General features: G+C 32.1%; 3 protein-coding genes across 12 annotated transcripts in view; 2 read left to right on the top strand and 1 right to left on the bottom strand.

Annotated features, from left to right (window-relative positions):
- Nucleotides 1-82: 82 nt before the first annotated feature.
- LOC140673069 (uncharacterized) lies at nt 83-10,070 on the top strand. Of its 2 annotated transcripts, none has more exons than XM_072905692.1 (3): nt 83-395; nt 7,788-8,076; nt 8,214-10,070. In XM_072905692.1, exons 2-3 carry the CDS (start codon nt 7,804-7,806, stop codon nt 8,706-8,708), a joined length of 768 nt encoding a protein of 255 aa, XP_072761793.1. In that variant the 5' UTR covers nt 83-395; nt 7,788-7,803; the 3' UTR covers nt 8,709-10,070. The 2 variants fall into 2 exon arrangements, with proteins under 2 accessions (XP_072761793.1, XP_072761792.1); XM_072905691.1 differs by lacking the exon at nt 83-395 and adding an exon at nt 6,757-6,910.
- A 385-nt stretch (nt 10,071-10,455) lies between these two features.
- On the top strand, nt 10,456-13,472 carry LOC140673070 (arylalkylamine N-acetyltransferase 1). 6 transcript variants are annotated; one of them, XM_072905697.1, is made up of 4 exons: nt 10,456-10,792; nt 11,552-11,842; nt 12,218-12,316; nt 12,879-13,472. In XM_072905697.1, the coding sequence occupies exons 2-4, from the start codon at nt 11,582-11,584 to the stop codon at nt 13,257-13,259; spliced, it is 741 nt and encodes a 246-aa protein (XP_072761798.1). In that variant the 5' UTR covers nt 10,456-10,792; nt 11,552-11,581; the 3' UTR covers nt 13,260-13,472. The 6 variants fall into 6 exon arrangements, with proteins under 6 accessions (XP_072761798.1, XP_072761797.1, XP_072761794.1 ...); XM_072905696.1 differs by lacking the exon at nt 10,456-10,792 and adding an exon at nt 10,814-10,994; XM_072905693.1 differs by lacking the exon at nt 10,456-10,792 and adding an exon at nt 10,814-10,994 and having other exon boundaries at nt 11,357-11,842.
- A 4,167-nt stretch (nt 13,473-17,639) lies between these two features.
- LOC140673067 (uncharacterized) overlaps nt 17,640-20,954 on the bottom strand; it is a 90,097-nt gene continuing 86,782 nt past the window's right edge. For 3 of the 4 annotated variants that reach the window (XM_072905684.1, XM_072905685.1, XM_072905687.1), the window contains 4 exons: nt 20,497-20,732; nt 19,798-20,064; nt 19,170-19,425; nt 17,640-18,709 (listed from right to left, as the gene is read on the bottom strand). In XM_072905684.1, coding sequence (XP_072761785.1) covers nt 18,534-18,709; nt 19,170-19,425; nt 19,798-20,064; nt 20,497-20,732 — 935 coding nt within the window. In that variant the 3' untranslated portion in view covers nt 17,640-18,533. The remainder of the gene's footprint in view (nt 18,710-19,169; nt 19,426-19,797; nt 20,065-20,496; nt 20,733-20,954) is intronic. The other variant, XM_072905686.1, reaches the window with a different exon arrangement.

Genomic DNA, 20,954 nt, shown 5'->3' with positions numbered 1-20,954 from the left:
TATCTTTGTTTAACTTTTAACGAGCGACAAAGATAGAATGACGCTGTTAGCGCTAATAGTGTCTCCTCGAACGCGCCCAAAGAATAAGCGATCAAGTGGATATTTTATGAACATAACGAAATTGAAAATCCCGCAAATATTTAAACAAGATAAAGAATTCCCCGATAATAATTAAAAAATAAACGCTGAGTTATTAAACGCGGTTATTAAAGCAAAGATATTACAGCAGAGTTAGTTACACGAGAGTTTGTTTTCGCCGAGAAAAGTCACGAAAAAAAGCGATCGTTGTTGTAAATCTCTATATAGTTATAAAAAAAAAAAAAAAAGTGACAGTTTGAAAGGAAGCTGACGAAACGATTCTTGCGTTTTTGACTTTTTCCAGCTAACTATCGTGGGTAAGTAATCCGAAAATTCTTTGTTCAATAACAAATTATCGTAATTATTATAAAATAATATTATATTAAAAGTAAATAATAAATAAAATATTAATACATATTCGTCACGTATCATTTTCCACGATGTTTTTGTTTTTTATAACATTGCATTTATATATTTCTATATATAGTGACAATTAACTTATACAGTAAAAATAAAATGTGTAAATATATACTTTAATAATTGAAAAAAAAAAAAAAGTTAATATCTCTCTTTTATAAAGATTCCGTTGAAGAATTATTGAGGTATTTTGTCTATTTTTATAAATTTAACATCTCTTAACAACTAATAAAATTAACGACATTACTGTCATTTATCAGCATTCGTATTAAAAAATGATCCATTTGAGATTTCTAACTAAATGGAATATTTTATATCTATAGATTAACTTTTTAAAGAAAACCAGTATTTATAAATGTTAAAAAATTGTTGATATACAGGAATGTAGGACAGAAATTTGTTTTACTCCCGCTGTCAAGTCACATGATGACATCTATTCTTGTCTCGTTTTTAGCTCAGGTATCGATACGATATGCGAAATTTATCGACAATATACCGTTTGCGCAACACTTATCGTTTCGTAACGCGAGCGTATATTTTCTGCATCGAGCCGAAACTCGAGAACTTCAACCGGACCCTGATTTCACAATCCCGCTCGCCATGCGACTTGGATGGAATCAGTTCCTTATCCACGGGCGAGAGCTTAATGTATTTCAAGTTATGAAGCAATGACGAGTGAATGGAAAAAGATAGTGTTATTTTAAGTGTTATGAAAGTACAATTTTCCGCTTTTGTTTATATGTTTTGGGAAATAAATATCTGAATAAACGCATGCAAGACGAGAACTGCGATAGTTACTTCGTATAATTCAGACTGAACGATTCAAACAATTAAAGACTCGACTTGAAAAAAATCGTACATGTGATATTTCCAGAAAATTGACATTGAGAATTTCCGTCGAGAAATATTCTACATTTCAAGATCATAGGTCCGTATTCTGAGCTCACAATTATCCTCTAAATGTATACAAACACATGTATAAAAACACGTTTAGAGGCACATTTAGCGAAAAATGTGACCTCAGAATATACGGGCCATAGATGTTATTGCCACATAAATTAAACATTTCAAAAATATTTTTTTTTAAATACTTTTTAACCTTTTAACAAAATACGCGAAACATTATTTCTTGCAATTTTTATTTTTCCACAATGTTCACAATTTATTGTAATTACTTTTCGCACTCTTACAGAATCGTCTTATATGTCAAGCCTTTAATCGCTGAAAAAGATTCTGTCATTCGCAAGTTAATTACCAGATTAAGAACAACAAGGGTTAACGCATGTAATAACGTGATCTACAAAAAATTCATTTGGTTTGCAAACGATTGATTTTTTCAAAAACGATGCAAGAATCGTGACTGTGTCGAATGATAACTGAGACAACTCGTCGAGATTCGTTTCACGGCACGTGTAATTCTAAATATATCCACCATATTTTTGCTTCTCGCGGCCTTGCACAATTACTCTGACGTATACATGATGCGAATGAGATGATCACGCTGTCAGTGTGACGTTTCGTGTTACGTTCATTGCGCATTAATCTTGTAATATTATGTGCATTTATAATTTAAATATTGTAGTATCGATAACGATTATCTCGCACTTATCTAAAATCAGACGAAATTTTATTAAACAGTAAAAGGAATGTTAAAGAAACATATAAAATGTATAACGCTATATTATTTTTTACGAATAAATAAAATATGCAGAGTATTCTTAAAATATCTAACTAAATTTTTTTATATTAAGGTATTCTACTTAAGTATACTGATAAAAAAATGTCATGCGAATATAAGTTCGTGAATATTTCCTTTTCGAATAATAATATTTTCAAATATAAATATCGATTTTAACAAAAATTCAATGAAAATTGTTTATCAAGATTAAGTTAATTAAAGTAGAAATAAAAGTAGAACAAGCAGATTTTTTAAAAGTTCAAAAATAAAAGTAGAATAAACAAGTTTATTGCTAACAAGATAAATTAAAGTATTTGTTTTCATATCTGATTAATTATAAATAATATTCATATCTTTTCGGTTAAGATAAAGTTTTTAACATTTTTAATGTCAATACGGAAAATTAGATTCGCGAACGTATATATTATATTTTTTTATCGACATGAGATGTAAAATACACTAATAAAATTTAAAATTAAACATTTTTTATACATTCTGTAGAAATTTATTATTAATGTATTTATATGGATATAAAAGTTTTTTTTCTTTCTGCACATTCTTCTTAATTGCAGTTTGTTCGTACATGTTGACTGTATTGTTATGAAGTACGTAATATTTCAATTAAGTTTAAGGACGATACTTTGCTTGCGTGTCTAATCATTTTTCAAGAACTGACCATGTCATTGAAAAAGAACAAATAGTTCTACCAACTAATCGAAAGTAAAAAACAAACGGATGAAACGCGTTCTTGTTGCAATCATAATGAGCGATTACATATATATTCATTAAATTGAAGTCAATGTTCGCGCAATAATTAGCATTGCTATAAAACTGCACGTGCGCAGAAAGAGAGACCGCGACCTTTCCAAGAATGCATGTTACTGTGCGGTACATTGTATTCGCATGTGTTTGTGCGCTATCGATGTATGTGTAAAATACAGTGTATCAATTATCAGGGCTGTACTTATCTATAAGCGCATGAAGACTAATAGTATTATTACATAATTTAGCTTTTAAATAAAACATATATTGAATGTGTAAACATATATACAAAAAATGAATAAAAAAAGTAAAAAAATCGTAAAAAAAAAAGTAAAAAAAAATATAATATATATTACAAACATATATTAAGAAAGAATAAAAAAATAATTTTTTTTTAAATTTTGTCATTAATTATGTCATAATATATTATATAATTAATAATTTCATAAAATTAAAGACAACAAAGCAAGTTATATTTAGATATGATGTTATGTATAAATATTTACATTTATACATAATCTGAAAAACTACTTGAATGTTTGGGCACTGTTTTATATTGATTTTATATTATTATTATATTTTTATATTAATATTAAATAATAATTTCCTTATAATTTATTATACATGTTCATTTGTGTGCATGTATCTAAATTCATGTATTTTCATTGGACTTAATAGAGTATTACGGCGGTTCAGCGGACCCCAGATAAGCACAGTAGTGTAATAAACAGTATTCTATTGTTACGTCCAGACTCGAGAAAAAAAAAAAAGAAAAGAAAGAGATAATGAAAGGACAGAACTTATCCTTGTCGAAACGCGTAAAACCTTAACACTCTCGACTCGAACGAACTGTACAAGGCCGGATCTGGTCAAAGACCTCGAGGGTCTCTTTTACTAGGTCAGTAGGCCGTTCGTTCGGTGGTCCCTTTTTGGTAAAGGAAGTTAATCCCTGTTATACGGGACGGGACCTTGTGCGATCTGGGAGTCAGGGAATGTGTTAGAAAGGATTAATAAATTTGATTAGAATTTTTAATATTTTAAATTTTTAGTCATTTATTAAGAAAAAAAATCAAATATATATATGATATAAGATTCAAAAAATTGGCATTTTAATTAAATTAATTAATCTTATTAATTACTTAAGTATGTGTGTGTGCGTGTGCGTTCGCGGGTGTTACATTAGTTCGGAGGGACGTCAGTCAGGTAAATTGGAAATGGAAAAATAAAAAGGGTTTGTTACCTGACTGGTATTTATACAATAGTATTTAAGTTCTAAGGGAAGGGGCAGGAAAAGAATTATGCTTCCTTGAAGGTAATCGTGGAAGGAGGGAATTTCTTCCAGAGAGCCTCTATCGGAACGGCGAGGGGATATCTAAGACCGGGGAGGAACCATGGGATAACGGATCCGGTGGGTTGGTTGCAAAGATGGAGTGCAATGTTGTCAAATCAACAGGACCAGGCTCGATTGTATACGAGCCCTTTGAGAGGGGATGTCCTTGGGAGATTATTTATTAAATATTGGATAGGATCTTGAGGCGGAGGACGAGGAGGTTGTTGGTGTTTAGAATTTTCGGCGTGACTCGCGTTTTCTTTCTCGAGATCTACGACGACCTCGGCAATGTCACAAAGGGCCTCCCAAATTTCATCCGATTCCTCTTGAGAATCAGGTGAATTGCGGGGGGAAGATGGGGGTGAATCTCCCAGGATGGTAGAGGCTGGTGAGGGTGGACACGGAGGGGGTTCGGAAGTAGAGGGAGCTTTGTTAGAAGGCCCCGGTAAATCGAGAGACGATGGGGAGGGTTGCTTGTGCGAGGATGATACTACTGGATGTGAAAGGGGAGGGAGGTCGATGAGGGTGCGAGGAGAAGGGTCAGGTGAGAGGGGTGGTTTCAGTTCTCTTGAATGAGGAAGAGGGGGATGGGACTCTGTGTGTGTGATGACTGTTCGCGGAAAATTTGACCTTTTAATTCTATCTTAAGATTAGAAATATTGTTCTTAAAATTATAATTTGCTGTCGCCTGAGTCAAAACTCTTTGGGCGCGTCGGTTCTTACGGTTGCGGTTTAGCTTTAGCCTTTAGACGTTTCGGATGAACGGGCTCCACTATGAACCCACGCAAATGTTTCAGAAAACTTATCGTTTATTTTCGGCGAGACAGTTCTAATTAGTACAATTTATAATGTTCTTAATATAATTTAAGTCAGGAAATTATATTATTTAAAATGCATAATATAGAGAGGAGAGAGGAGGGAGAAGGAGAAAGAAGTGGAGAGAAAAGAAGGAAAGAAAGGAAATAAATAAAAAATAAAAAAAAAGGAATAGCACAAAAAGAAAGAGGTAATGAATAAATTGTAATAAATAATTAAAGGACCAGAGGAAAAATGGAATTCAGGAGAAATTTGCTTTTGTAGAGAAAATTGAAGGAATTTGGAGGTTCTGCCTAATTATATTTTGTACCAGTACACGAGATACCGGTTCCGCAAAATACATAGATACCCGCAGAGAAATAGAAAGACCTTGCAAGTTCAACCTAGTTATATTTTGTACCAGTACAAGAGATACCGGTTCCGCAAAATACACAGGAACTCGCAGATAAAATAGAAAGAGTTTGCAAGTTCGACCTAATTATATTTCGTACCAGTACTCGAGATACCGGGTCCGCGAAATACACAGGTACTTGCAGAGAAAATAGAAAGACTACGTGAAAATGAAGAGGATGGGAAGTAAACATAAACAACGAAAAGGGGAGTTAATTATAATGACAAAGGTAAAATGAGAAGTATCTGGTCAAACAGTAATAATAAAATGAAGAACATCAAAAATTAAGAATTGTCTCACTATAATTACTATAACCGAATTTTAAATGGGGGAGGTGAAATTAACAGAATAGGTTATTTGGTCGGTAAAAGGACTTGTTGGTTTTAAAAGGACCTCGGCAGTGGGTTTAGCGGCGTCGGGTTGAATTTCACAGGTGCCCAATGTTTGACGTCTTTTATCGTTTAAATTTTTAATCCGTACTACACAGAGAGTCCGTGTTAAATATTAGGTGAACCACACGTCGCGGAATCGGAAGTATTAATATTCGAACTTGTTAACACCCGAAGGGTTAAACGTTGGGATCGAGGATCGATTCCGCGTCTCGAAGCCGAGGTGAAAGAAAATAGTTGGTACCGTACGAGTTATACTGATGCTAATTCTGATACCGAAAAAACTGAAAAAATTGATGTCGCGGCGTATTGCTTCCTCATTATATACTAGGATTCGTACCTCCTCTCCATTGGGCAATTGGACGAATTAGAATTTTAATTAACGCCCCCTTATGCTTAAGGGGTGTTTCCTTCGACTTTGAATCTCAAAAATTTTTTCTCTATTGGTTCAAGAGATTTTTCCATTTGGCCAATGAGGAGTTTGATACCGTCAGAGTCGCTTATCGCTATTTAGAAATTTATAATAAACAGCTGTCACTTTAGGTGGTCCGTCAGGCGAGCTCTCTTATCAAATGCTTCTTAAGTTTTCGTCGCCGTTTCAAATTTATGATTACAGTTCTAAACAACTGCCTCGAGTTACGCTGACTCTGTTTTATTTAAACGTCTTTTGAAATTTAGAGAGCCGTTCGAATGTTTATTCTTCATTTGATTTTTAAGACTTCTTGAGTTATCTTATTTATAGTTGGTCTCGCCTTACGGAGGTTTGTTAAAATTTTTATTATCCACGTAACGTAATATTCGTGGAGTGCGACTATCTCATGGTTTGATATTTCCCGTAGAGAGTTCTTAGAATCATTATCTCTGATTGTTTATACATTCCTCTTGAAAAGAAAGAATCGTGAAGTCTATCGGACGTAACTATATATGTATATTGTGTAACGTAACGACACTATATATGTATATTGCATATAAGCGAGTATGTTTATCGATGATAACTGCTCAGTATATAGCGGACAGTCATCGTGCTAAGGTCTCTTCGCAAACATGAGGTATTATTTCTATAATTCAATTTATTTATTCAGAATTTCAAATTGACATTTAGACTATTATCTCTTTAGTATTGAATATCAAATGATACCAATAAAATCAACTGTAAAACAAAATTTTAAATATTTTCTAATCATAATTACTTTCTAATGCTATTATGATTATTATGATTTTATTTTTTATACTTATATAAAACAATATTTATTATATAATACTTATGTAATAGCGTATGAAAATAATATATAAAAATTAAATACAGTAATATATATAAAAATTGTATCAAAATTTGAATATTATTTGGAATTTTATCATTTTTCGCGAAAACACGCATTTTTATGTAGTTATTATTATGACAAGGTAACTGTTATTACATCCATTTACGAGCATTGATTGTCATAATAAATATGCACAATTATCTGTTAAATTGCAACAGGAACATATCATTTCATCCTGCCATTTCAAAATATAGACATTATTTCTGACAAGTTATATTTCTTCCATTTGCATGAACAATATTTTCAACAATATTTTAGTTATAAGTGTATATGTTATGAGTAATTAAGTTTATATGTTCTCGAAAAATTAACTTTATATATTTGTTATCCACGTTGCTAATTACACTTAATCACTTTTAAAAGCAACTTGGATAACAAATATGCAATGGTATTTCGTAATCGGAGTTTTCAACTTATAAAAATGCAACGTATAATTAAAAACAGCATTAAGAAGATAAAATACAAAATTTTTTAATTCAACATTATAATAATACAGCGATATACTTTTTTACTTTTTCGAACTAATTTAATAATATTTACTTTTGATGACTTTCGTTTCCCCAAACAATCAATATGAACGAATGAGATCGTCCTTGTTTTCCAGTAAAACACGCAAAAGGATGCCTTCCTATCGGCCTTGGGGCTCGACGGAGGATGGTCGGATAGAATTCGAATCTTTAACAGACGAGACCTTGGAGGGTGCCCTTGAGGTGTTAAGAAAGAGCTTCTTCATTTACGAGTCCATATCTATAGCTGTGGACTTAAATTCTGAACCAGGAGCATGCGAGGAACTCGAAGAGCTTTGTTTGAACGCAGCTAAGGACGGTGTCAGTGTAGTGGCTATCGATATCACCAGTAACGAGGTTGTCGGTGTCTGCTTCAACAAAATTCAAGTAAGATAAAATTAATTTAAACAATTTAATTTCCTAAATACATTGTGTTATAATATTTAATAATAATTTAACTTTAATAGTATAATATAAAAACTTTAATACCTGTTCCTAGATTAATATATTTTTCGATTTTCCAGGTATCCGACAACAGTTCGGAGAAGAGCTATTTTGAGCACTTTAGAGACAACTGTCGATATAAATCATCCAAGGCTCTGATAAACTTCATGATAAATGTCGACTCGAAGATAAATCTTTTCAAGCATTACAATGCCAGTTGCATCCTCGAGCTCATGTTTCTGGCAACTCATCCAGCCTATGGAAAACGACGAATAGGTGAGCTACTAATCGTTTCGTCATTAGAGCTGGGCAAGGAACTGAAACGTGACAAAAACGTGAGGACACCTGTTACGATACACGGCAACGACGAGGTAACAAACGCTGACAAGATACCAACCTTGGCTTCGGCGATCATGACGTCCAAGTATTCGCAACGAATCGCTGAAAAACTCCATTTTGACAAGTTAATGGAAGTTTCCTTGGATGAATTCGAATTTAATGGTAAAAAGTTCAGCGAGAAAGTAGACCCGATACATGAAAAGAGTGTCTTAGTGGCCAAGAGGCTCACATCATAATCAAAATCGTGTAATTTTAGCGTTGCTGTAAACAAAAATTGTGATTTTGTTAACTTTGTATTAATATCTTTCTGATTAGTATCTAGCTTTAATTCTCACCATCTCAGATTATAATCGCGCACATCTAAAAAAAATTATATATAATATATATATATAAATTATATAAAACATAATATATAAAAAAAATATAATAATCATATACATTTATTATGTTTATGTGCAAAAAAAAATTTCCTAAAAGAATGTACAGTAAGATTAAATTTTTGTACAAGACCTCAAAGTTATACGTGTGATAGAAAACTCAAAGAAACATACAGGTCATTTATTTCTGCATCTTCAGAATAAAAGAGTCAATGAACGATTATATTTTAAATGTTGTCCGCCCAAGAGACCAAGAGATATCTTGCAGTAACATGATAAAAGAATAATGTCGGTGCGCGAGCGAGAGTTAACTCTCTAAATGGTAAAAAATTAATTAAATGCGTAATAAGGCATTTATCATCTATTTAAAGTATTAAAATACAAGTTGCAATCATCACATTTATTTTTTGCACAGCATTTATTTTTCTTATCAATTTTAATATTTTCGCGCGCCAAAAAAACCATCTTTAAATTAAAAACTTTCAAATAAAGAATTAATGTAGAGATAAAAATAAGAATTAATAACATAATTATTAAATTTGAAGAAATTTGTATGCCCAATTCTAGTGCAAAGTAATTCATCTGTAGTTTCTCTTGTTATTTTAAAAAGATATTCATATATTTTATGTCCGATTTCGGAAACAACAACTTTATAACCGATTAAAAAGAAATGTTTTCAAGACTAAAATTTAAAAATAGAAACAATATATTTTAAAAATAGAATGTTCCATAATATATATAATAAAAATAAGAAAAATTGTATATTAGTCCAGAAAAATGTTTTATGCGAGCGAAAAATATGTTGCATTTTATATAACATTTGCTACATGTTTAATAAACCGTGCTATGAAAAATGTTACATTTGCATGCAAACATTTGTATAATACATCATAGCGGATGGACAAATTGATGTACATTGATGTTACTTGAATAGGTCACTAGGTAATAACGATAATGTCAGAATAGAATAATGTAATAGGATATTGTTCAAAAGAGAGATATTCTATGACATCACACACGCTAGAAATGTAATCAGAAATGTAAGGACATTTGATTATATTAGGAAAACATATGTCAGACTAGAAGCTTTTATGCACGCAATGACAATAATGATTGTAAATTAATTGTACATTTTGTTAGATTACATGACATGTTATATAAATGCAATATTTTGTAAAGCTGTACAATGTTGCGAGAGATTAAAACATGATTTAAATATTATTTAAATGTTAGAAAATTCATTGAATATAAATTTAAAAAATCTTTCTCTTTTTATAATTCTGCAATTTTTTTTTCTCATGTCCCTCCTTTAATTGCATAATTACTAAACATTGGACGGATTAGTTATATATAATCTATAATTTTTTTCTCTCTCTCTCTCTGTTGTTTTTGTTTTGTTTTGTGTGTAATTAATATATCAATAATATTATATCAAATTATAGCAGATGGACAAATTATTTATTTCTCAATGCTTTATCGAGAAATAAATCAATGTCTTAAAATATTATATATACAAAATTATATTGTACTAAATATGTTGTATATAAATATACATATAATATTGTATTAATTATTAAGTAAAATATTGTAACAAAAATTATAAGCTACGGAAAGAATTAATAAATCTCAAAATTTCGCTTCCGATCTTAAATTCGTAAGAAAAAATGCAAAACTTATAATAAACAAATTAACACTATAATAAAATTAAAATGACAACGCTAACAAGAAAATCAACTGTAATGCTTTAACTCGATGCTGTAACTCGATAGTCATGCACCGGTCATCATGTGACCGGTTATCAAATGTTGCTACGATATAGTATCTGTAATCAAACAAATACCGTAATGGAGTGTTTGTGATGCAATTTTTATGCCAATTATTCTATACACAAGCAACACGCCTGCACTCTGTTGGCAGAAGACACTCGTTCGCGAATTAACTAGGTAAGACGATGTGAGGTATGAATAGTCTAGATACACATACCTTGTTTGGTGCTTCAAAGTGAAACTCGCTCCTCTTTGTTAATTGATTATAATGTATTATAAATATAGAAATAATATAATTTATATAATTTATGTGACATAAAATACCTGTTTCGAAAGTTACAAATTTCACATCGTGACTTCAAATTATACAGTGTTACAGGTGTTTCATTTTAAAAGATATACAATCAATTATCTTGAAAATAAAACATTTTCAGGATAAATGTTTCATACAAAAAAAGTTTTGTGACAAAAGTTCTGTGATAAGAGAATGCTATATGAAAAATGGGGGTTTCATTTAAGAAATTGAAGGTGATGTGACCTTCAAATTTATCCAAGGACAAACAATAATATCATCTTATATGTCCCTTTTGAAATCACAAAACTTTTGTACAAAAATGTTTTATTTTCAAGATAATTGACAATATCTTTTAAAATGATGAAACACCTTGCATATAAAGGCATTTTTTTTATAAAAAGAAGCGCGCAAAACCCGTTTTTAATATTTTTATTAATTTTGTACAGTAATCATTGTGTATTCTACCAATCGACATTGTAAATATTGACGTTTATAGTACACATATTTACGCTCCACGAGTTCATGTTGTTATCGGATCCGACACGACACGAAATCTTGTCAGAAAAACCGGAACGGGATGCGCAAGACAAGTGTAAACCCGGGCGTTCGTATCGATCTCAGCTATTATAGCGATGCTGTAGTGTTTCTTCCAGGCAAAGCTCAGATCAACGATGTCCGTCTGTCTCGGCACCGATCGCACCGGCGCCATCGAATTCAGGATCCTCAGCAAGGACCGGATCGAGGACGCCATGACTGTGCAACAGCAATCGATGCGTCAGGAGTGCATCGCAATCGGTATGGGAATGTACGAGGATCCCGGTGCACCTGAAGAGATGCAACTGGTCTTCAGAGAGGTCATTAAGGATGGATGCACGGTGATCGCGGTCGATCGATCGGACCGCGTCGTCGCCGTCGCGTTCAACAAGTTGCACGCAAGTATAGCAGACTTTTACATCTAGAGGATGATTAATGTCAGATCAGTTTCAGTTTCGATTAGAGTCGCCGAAATTTCGATTTCGTTGAAATAATTAATCAAATAATCTTATCTCGATATCGTTGCATATTCTTCCGTTAATCAAGATTGATTAATATTAATAATATCGTGGATTAGAAATATCTCTAATTTGTAAAAATAATTGCAACATATATTGTAAAATATACCAAAAATTTTTAAGATGAACTATTGTCTGTTTACTAGTATTACATGTTTCTGTTGATGCAGCAGATGCTGCTGCTATGTATTAAAGTGCAGATAAGGCTGAGGAGAATTATTATAGCTTGTACGAATGTCGTATTTATATTTTTAGGTACCTTCTAAGCCGGGAGAAACGGATTCCCTCGCTCTTTTTATAGAAAATAACATCAAACATCGCTCGTGTCGGGATCTGATTGAGTTTCTCGACGACGTGAGTTTATTACTCAAATCATTTTATACACGCTGCAATCAACAATGTCAATACGAGCACTCTTTCCTTGATATCTTAAAATTCTTTTGTAAATAACGATAAGAGCTTCGTAGTATCGTGACTTTTTATGAATAATAATAATTAATCTTCACAAGCTATTTGCATACATCATCTCGTTTAAAGGGACTTTACGTTTGTCTCAAGTAAAATAAAAATAAGTCCTATGCAAAGTGATTTTATCTTGTCACATCATTAATTGTATTTGTGGTCCTTTTAAGTTTAAAAAGTCTAAACTATATTCATCGTTTTAAAACACTGATAAATATAAAAAAAGACTCTAGATAATTCTTCATTAAATATAAAATTTTGAAAAAAAAATCAAAGTTTTTGTAAAATATATAATTAAACAAAATATGTGCATCTATATATTAATAGCCTAGAGAATTATATTGAAACACACAAAATTTAAAGGTTTTTTTAATCAAATAATTTATGCTTTTAATTGCTTAATCTACAAAATAATAATCAATTTCAACGGACTTATCAAGAAATGTGTTATCAGGTGGAATCACGAGTAGATATCTTTGAAAAGTACAACGCGCGTGGTGCCATGGAAATTTTTTATATAGGCACACATCCGGAATGTCAGACTCGCGGGATTGGTTTAGAAATTACGGACAAGAGTCTCGAAGTCGCCCGCAAATTGCGCGCCAGGAAGCTGAAGCAAATCTGCGTGGCCGATACAATTGTCAACGAGCACGTGCGACCAGAGGTGGTGTTCGCTGTCGCTGCTTCTTTATACAGTCAACGAATCATGGACAAGCTGAACTTTGAGACTCTCGCCGAGGTGCGATACGAAGATTATATACGTGGTGGCAAAAAAATGTCGGACAGGATAGGTGATGTGCACAGAATAGTCGAATTTGTTGCTCGCAAACCTTGACGGTATCGAATTTTTGCTCGTTTGCTTTTAAATAAACGGAGTGATTCGTCTTTATGTCAAAATTCGATTTTTGAAATTTTGCTTCGAAAGGAAAATAATAATTTAATTAAAAAGCATCGCGTAATCGTAAAATAAATTTACAATATACTAAAAAATGTAATATATTAATTCGTTACTAATTGTAAGAACAATAAAGAGTTCCAATTTATGTAACTTGATAGTGATAAGTTTTATATATATATATATATATATATATATATATACATATGTAATAAATGAAATATTAAATGTTAAATTTATAAGATAATTATATTTTTCTGCAAACACAAAAAACAATGAAAATAATACTAACTGCTTGTTCACACTGCCCTTTAAATTATTAATAAAATATTGGACAAAATTCATCAATGTCAGTATAAACTTTTATCATAATTCTAAAAATATCTATTCTTTTGCAAATCGTGTCGGTTGTAATATAAATACAAAATTTAGTTAATTAAATATTACGCTACCGTTTGGTTTTAAACTATATTATAAATGAGATATATTTCGGATAGGATAAAAATGTAACAATGACCTTTTTATATAAGTATATATATATATATATATGTATAGATGTATATATATTAATACATTTAATGTATCATATTTATGACCAAAAACGCTCAAGATTATGATGCATAGAGACAGCATCATAATTTTGAGCGAAAAACTGTGTTCTCATTCCTAAATCATTTTCCGCAAAATTATACGATGCGATCTGACATCTGTACCTAATGCAAGAGAAATATCGGACAATAAATAATGTGTATATTATTCTCGACAATACACAATATCTTGACTGGATCGCAATTGTCGCGATTATGTAGATACTTCGACAAAGCCACAGAAGACAGTAACAATCGTACGCGAATAATGTAACATAGCGCTTCCGTGATTTCACGGATATTGATAGCCGATGACGGAATTATTGTACGGAAATAATTAATCTATTGCTTATTGATATTTGTCTCTGTATTCGAGAAATTCTCAATAATTACTATCAATGACCATCGCGCATATTTGTCCTCTCTAAAGGCGCGACGATTGGAACTGCGTGATGCATTATTAGGAAGACACCCAGTGTATAATAAATATTCAGTAAAGCGTCGAAATATCTGAAAGAAACGCAAAACCAACGCGATAGAAGATTTGCACTGCGTTAAAATATTTTAAAATTGAAAGTGCCTATTTATTGCAAAAAGTGATCGAGCACATTTCAGTGGGAAATCGTAAGAAAGAAGTTAACATATAACTCGATTATTGCATTTTGATACTTGATTAGACGTGTGGATGGAATGCGCCATTAAATATTACTTCACTAAAGTTTCGTGAATGCACTCGGTTAAGGACGAAGGAAAAACACTGACAATGAGTTTAACAATTCTTTAAATTGCACTTCAATTCCTTCATCTGGAGTTTTTGGCTTTATACTATATAAGTATATGACGTATATTGACGTCTATTAATAAATTATCGAATCTCTATTACACTACTCGGCGCACACACATATTTGTGTATTTAATAGAGTTAACAAATATGTAGAATATTATATAACATATATGTATACATGTAGAAAGTGTATGCGGAAGAAATTTATTCTTGTACACGTTTGAAATTGAAAGCTCTGGCGCGATGTGGAAAGGAATTTAATTCAAGTTTCATGAAAAACATCTCTTCTTTAAATTAATCTTAATTTATTCTTACAATTAAAAAAAGCGAAAAATAATATAAAGAGTACCAAGTAGAAGTAGTATATATTAAAACTTAAAAATAATAAATAAAAACTTATTTAAGCTGATATTACAATATATTGAAATAAAAGAATGTTGAAATCTTTGGGAAAGAAAAAAAAAAAGAAAAAAAAAAATGGTAAAGTGAACTTGCGTTGGTCTTTTTCCCGAAGGCACCAGAGCCTTCAATTAGTATAGTTATTTTTATGCTAAACAACGCGCAAGAGTATAATCAACTTTATTAAGAAGACTACTACTACTACGACATTCAGCGGTTGTCGATTTATAATAGGCGAAGCTACTGAGACTGCAAGAGACGGAGAGAGTGGCGCACCTAATTTTATTATCGTTGCACTCAGTCAACCATTACTTAGTTACTTTCCTTTAAAACGCTTCGCTATTACTGCTATTGTAAAAAATGTGGACGTATAACTGTTTTTTTTCCAATATATATATATATATATATATATATATATATATATATATATATATATATATATAATATATGTATATATAGAATACGATATATTGACACACTTCCAACAAAGTTAATATTTCTCTCTCTGACTTACGGTCTAATAAACTTACAGCCTGAAATTCAGTAATCGCTGCCAACGAACTACGCCGCGTGTCATTTCTGACACACGACAAATATGTAACGACACTTATGTATTTATTATTACTGTTGTTATTATCATTATTATTTTTTCGAAATAGTAACGCAACTACTATGCAAACGCTTGAATACATTTAGCTCAAGTCGAGTCATTCGAGACTCTCAAGTTTTGGCACGAATAATCATTTTTTTTTTTCATTCTGATAGCACTCTCGGCCGCTTTTGAACTTTTGATTTTTCTTTTTGTTCTTTCAGAGAAATTTGATTACTTAATGATTTCATTCTGGGGAGAAGGAGGAGTGCAAAGTTAGAGTAAAGAATAAAACACAGTTTGCAAGATGTTCTGCGGTCTTCAAGGAACAATAAAAACATGTACTACATATTAAAAGAAAAATTTCAAGAGATTATATAAAAAAACTTAATCATAAAGTATCTTTTTTCATAAATATACTGTTTGCTTGTACACATACAATAAATACAATTAAAATTATGTCTGTAGGTATATTTATATAACAAGAATTTTTCATCGTTTACTTTTTGTTCTTGCGAAAGTAAAAATAATATATGAATAATAATATAGAAAAAATAATAGAAAAATATATAAATAAAATATTTTTGTATTATATAAACTTTTTGCAAAAAAAAAAAAAATATCAACATAAAATTCCACACATTTATAGCAATTTATAAAAAATGAAGCTGTAGATAAAATCCTGGCAGAAAATCCAAAACAAAATACTGAAGATTCTCAGAAAAATAAAAGTAATCCGTAGAAAAAAAATTCCCGAGCGTAACATAAATACATAATTTTAATTGTATATATTATATGTATAAAATATATAAGCAAACGATATAATATCCATGAAAAAGAAAGTCTTAGTGGGAGGAAAATTGAAGGATATACGAAGAAATTTATGTGTAATTGGCACTCTGATTGACGAGACGGAAGACATGCCTTGCTGGGAATTTTTGCTAACAGCGCGTAAACGGGCGGATAACGCGATTTGAAAACTTTCATCCGCGATGAAGTTTTACAGGGCGGACGCTGTTAACTGTACACGGCCAGGATACACAACTAGTTCATAACAGTTTGTGCGCTAAAGTTTGTGATAGAGTAATGTCTATCGCGTTAGTGGAACGTCGTGAAGAGATATCACACACATATACGCAGGCGTATCTCACTCACACTCGCGCTTACCACTTTAATATTTCCCGTTATAAGAGAAATGTTAAAGTAGCGGCTGCAATTTGTGCAGCAGGTATAATACTGTCTCCTCACAAGTTTGGGCGAAATACGCTACGCTATCGCGTACAATCCGCGCGCACAGGAATTGCGAATGTTGCAGGAAGCTGGCTCGAGTATCAAACACACACTCGTGAATCGTCAGAAGATTTAAGCTGTCGACGATTCAATTTTCACTGATTCTATTTCATCGAGGAAATCTGTACTTGCCGTTCTCGTAACATTCATATCTTAATACGTTTATTCGATACTACGTTTAATAAACTCTCGCAGATAATTTAACAAAGATTAACTAACTCTGATTTGTGTAATTTTTAAAATTCAACTGAATATAAACAACTTTTTCTCTATTCAGAAAAATCATAATAATATCATATCAATTCATCGTCTTATAATTGAATTTCTAAAAGAACAAACATGTGTATTTTTTTAAATAATAAAGGAGAGACGCTCGTAATGACTAGACGAGTGATTAAAACATATCGCTAAATATATCATATAAGTGTATCTCTCTCACTTTTAACTTTTTTCTTCCAATAATGAACACGTTCGAGTTGAAAAAATTAAATGAGAGCGCAGTATTCTTAGCTAAAAGAGCTCCTGTGCACGCAGGTTCGTAGCTAAAAAAGTACTTTCCGTTTACTTATACTTTGTCTTTCTTATCTTTCTATCCAAATTTTCAATACACGTGTAGTTTGAAATTGTTCAAGAAAATATATAAAAACATCTCGTTATATCAAAATAAAATATAAATCGGCTATTAACGTTATCGCGTGCGCGTGCGTTCACGTTTGGCAAACACATAGGAAACATTTTCCTTCTTTCTTTTTCCACGCACTTTTATCCTTATTATTTTCGCAAAAAGGGAAATTACCAGTATATGGGCGCTATTTCTTATCACAAAAACACGCGCGCACCGCAATCTCATTTTTTCACATTTGGAAAAATGAATTTTGCGAACGCGCGCGCGCATAAATTGCATTTAACACAATATAGCCGTTCAAAAATCTTCGGCCATTTTCTATCAATGTCAGTTAAACCTAATTAATTCTTATTGTGAATTCGTTACGTCATTTTGTTATAATTCTTGCCACATTGCTTTCAATCTCGATTGAATAATGCTGGCGATCAATTTATACACAAACACATGTATGAACAATGATTCTTAATTAATTAAATAAACAATATAATATACATCGATTTAACAGGTATCTTTTTAGTAATATAATATTTTTTTATTTTATTTTATTTTATTTTATTAATCCTATGTTTGAAAAAATAATTATATAGTTAAATTATAATCAGAGATAACTGACATTGATGGAATTTGTAATCTTGTATGCAGATTGGCGAAATGTAAATGCAAATCGAGATTTAACCTTCTTGATCTCGCGATCGAAGAAAGAACGTTGGTGTAGTCTGCAAACAGTCGACAAAATATATCTGTCAAGTGTACAACAACAATAACATTATTATTCCGACTCGGTGAGCTTAGCCGCGTTTATATCATTCGTTCTGATCGATTTGATTGCGAGAGCAATGATTTATTTTATCGTTTCGTCGACTCAATCAGAATTCATTTGTATGCATCACCGTTAGTACGGACCTGGTCGGTGAGGCTAGACCAAATGCTGCAGAGAAATTCATCTGTGACAAGGCTCGTGCGGCTGAATATCGGGCGGCTGAATGGTCTGGTAAGGAAGCTGAGTGTCTCTGAAGTGCGATCTGACGAGCAAACCGAGACCCAGCAGCACAACGGGAAGACCGAGCAAGGCGCAGATCAGCTCACCCGTCACTCCTGGCGACCAGGAGATGGAACCTATTTCAAGGTTCTCTTCAGAAACGGCTTGTCGAATTCAAGTACGCTTAACGTTCAAGTATTACAGCAAAGCTCGAGATATGTAATCACTGTGTTATAAGGGAATATATTAACATGACTTTGTGTCATAGAACGTAAAAATTAAAGAGGCGAAAATACATTTCACATTAAAATTGTCTTTTCAAGATTATTTAAAATTCAGGCGATAAAGTAAAATATTTCTGTGCAAAGATAAAAAATTTGTGAAATCAATTTAAATAATTTATATAAATATTAAATTTTCTAAATATAAAGATTTGAAATTCATAACTGTAAAAAAGTTAATTCTTATTAATCTTAGTTTTATTTATTCTTTGTGCAAAAATAGTTTTCATCCGTCATGTCAAAATTAAAATTCCGTAAAACAAGTTTCGAGGCTGCAATGGAAACTATGGTAACGTTGTATGCATTATTGACTTACCTCCGTGTAAACCGACGTCCATCCTGTAAATACTCCACCAAATACCGGATAACGGAAGCGATACGGTCGCAGTGGCCACGCTAAACACCGCGCTCTCGCACAAAGATAGGAAGTTGAGAATCGAGATCGAGAAGACAATGTAAGCGAATAGAAAAATCCATCCGTGGCTGGACACGTTCGAGCATAGTTTGCCACTTTTAAAATGGCACATCAGTCCCTGTTCGACGGTACGATACAATTCTACGGGTGATAAACCCTGAAATGAAATTTAAAAAAATTATTTAATTAGAGAATATTTAGATGTCGATATATTTTCTCTAAAAGAAAATATAATCACTTTTGTTTGTTGCAGGTATTTTTTACTATACGAGTAAATGAAAAAAAATTACAACATTTAACATTCAAAATTTTTAATTCAGTATTAATAAATCAATAAAAAAATCACACTAACTATTAGCTTTGAAAGTCGGTTTTTCTTCACGATATAAGTATGATTTTTTATCTCTTTTATGAATTAAAAAATATTTGTAATAAGAAACAAAAGATTTCTGTGGAAATCTCTGAGAAAAATCACAAAGATTGAATTGTCATCGATAAATTACGTTAAAAAATGTTTGCTGTCACTCACCCTGCCAATGCCAGGTAAAGTGTCAACCCAGCAGAACGTCAAGATAGCGAAGAAAGCGATGACATGTATGTAAAAGAGAGTTTGCATCACCGGCGGCTTGGGGTAACTTTTTGGCTTTATCGTCGGATCCGGATCGGTCACGTGCAACAGCCGCCCACCCTCCTCCTCCGAGCCACGACGGCGAATATCGCGAGAGGACACCAAGCGGGACACCGTGTACAAGAACGAATTGTGCTGCGTCGTCAACATCTGACACACGTTTTGTTGCTGGAAGCCAGAGATCGCAGACGTCACTCGCTTCACCGCGGCCAGTTATTCGAAAAACGAAATTCCGCCGACCACGCGAATAAAACTAATAATCCGTCAAAAGAAAAAAATAATCTGTTTAAAAAAACTTCCAACAAAAAGAAAAAAAAAAAGAGAGGATAGAATTCCCAAATTGCATTAAATAACCATCTTCTTTATAAAACATAATTCGCGAATAAAAATCTCTCTTCGTCTAATTAATTTAATTAATCAAATTTCGTCTAATTAATTCTGTTTTTTAATCTTCGCTAAAAAAACATGAGAATTACGTAAAATTTAGAAATTCTCTCAAGATTAGTTTGATAAAAGTTACGGCACACAGTATATATCATTGAAAATCCCATAGATGCTATAAATAAATCTCAATTGGCGAAAAGGTCGATGCTAAATTACCCCGGTGGTGTAATGCCGCTCGAGCAAGGTGAAAAACATGGCGAAGGAGGCGAGAGCACCCACGTAAACGAACGTCCAAACTGCTCGGACGCCCCAAGATCCCCTAGTAGTGGCCGTCGTATGCGAGGAAACCTCCCTTCCACGACAACGAAACTCATCGCAGAGGCCATAATCGACGCTTATGAACAGACCCACTATTATAGTTGTGCTCGAGAATATTCGCTGCAAACTCATCACTGAAAACATTCGTAGAAAATGTTTCTCTCGTTAAATTAATTTAATGTGCAAAATTGAAAAAAAAAATAAGGTCTTTAAAAATTATTTTTTAAAATTGAATATAAATTTTAATTTCAAAGAATAAAACGCGCTAGCATTTCTTTAATCTCTCTATAACTTTCTTAGAATACTATAAGGATTTTCTATATAAATTAAAAAAAAAAAAAAAAACAAAAAAAACA

Source organism: Anoplolepis gracilipes, chromosome 14 (assembly GCF_047496725.1).
Source record: "Anoplolepis gracilipes chromosome 14, ASM4749672v1, whole genome shotgun sequence".
NCBI lineage: Eukaryota > Metazoa > Arthropoda > Insecta > Hymenoptera > Formicidae > Anoplolepis > Anoplolepis gracilipes.
Note: the sequence above shows the minus strand (reverse complement) of the source record. Positions and strands in the feature narration are given on the sequence as shown.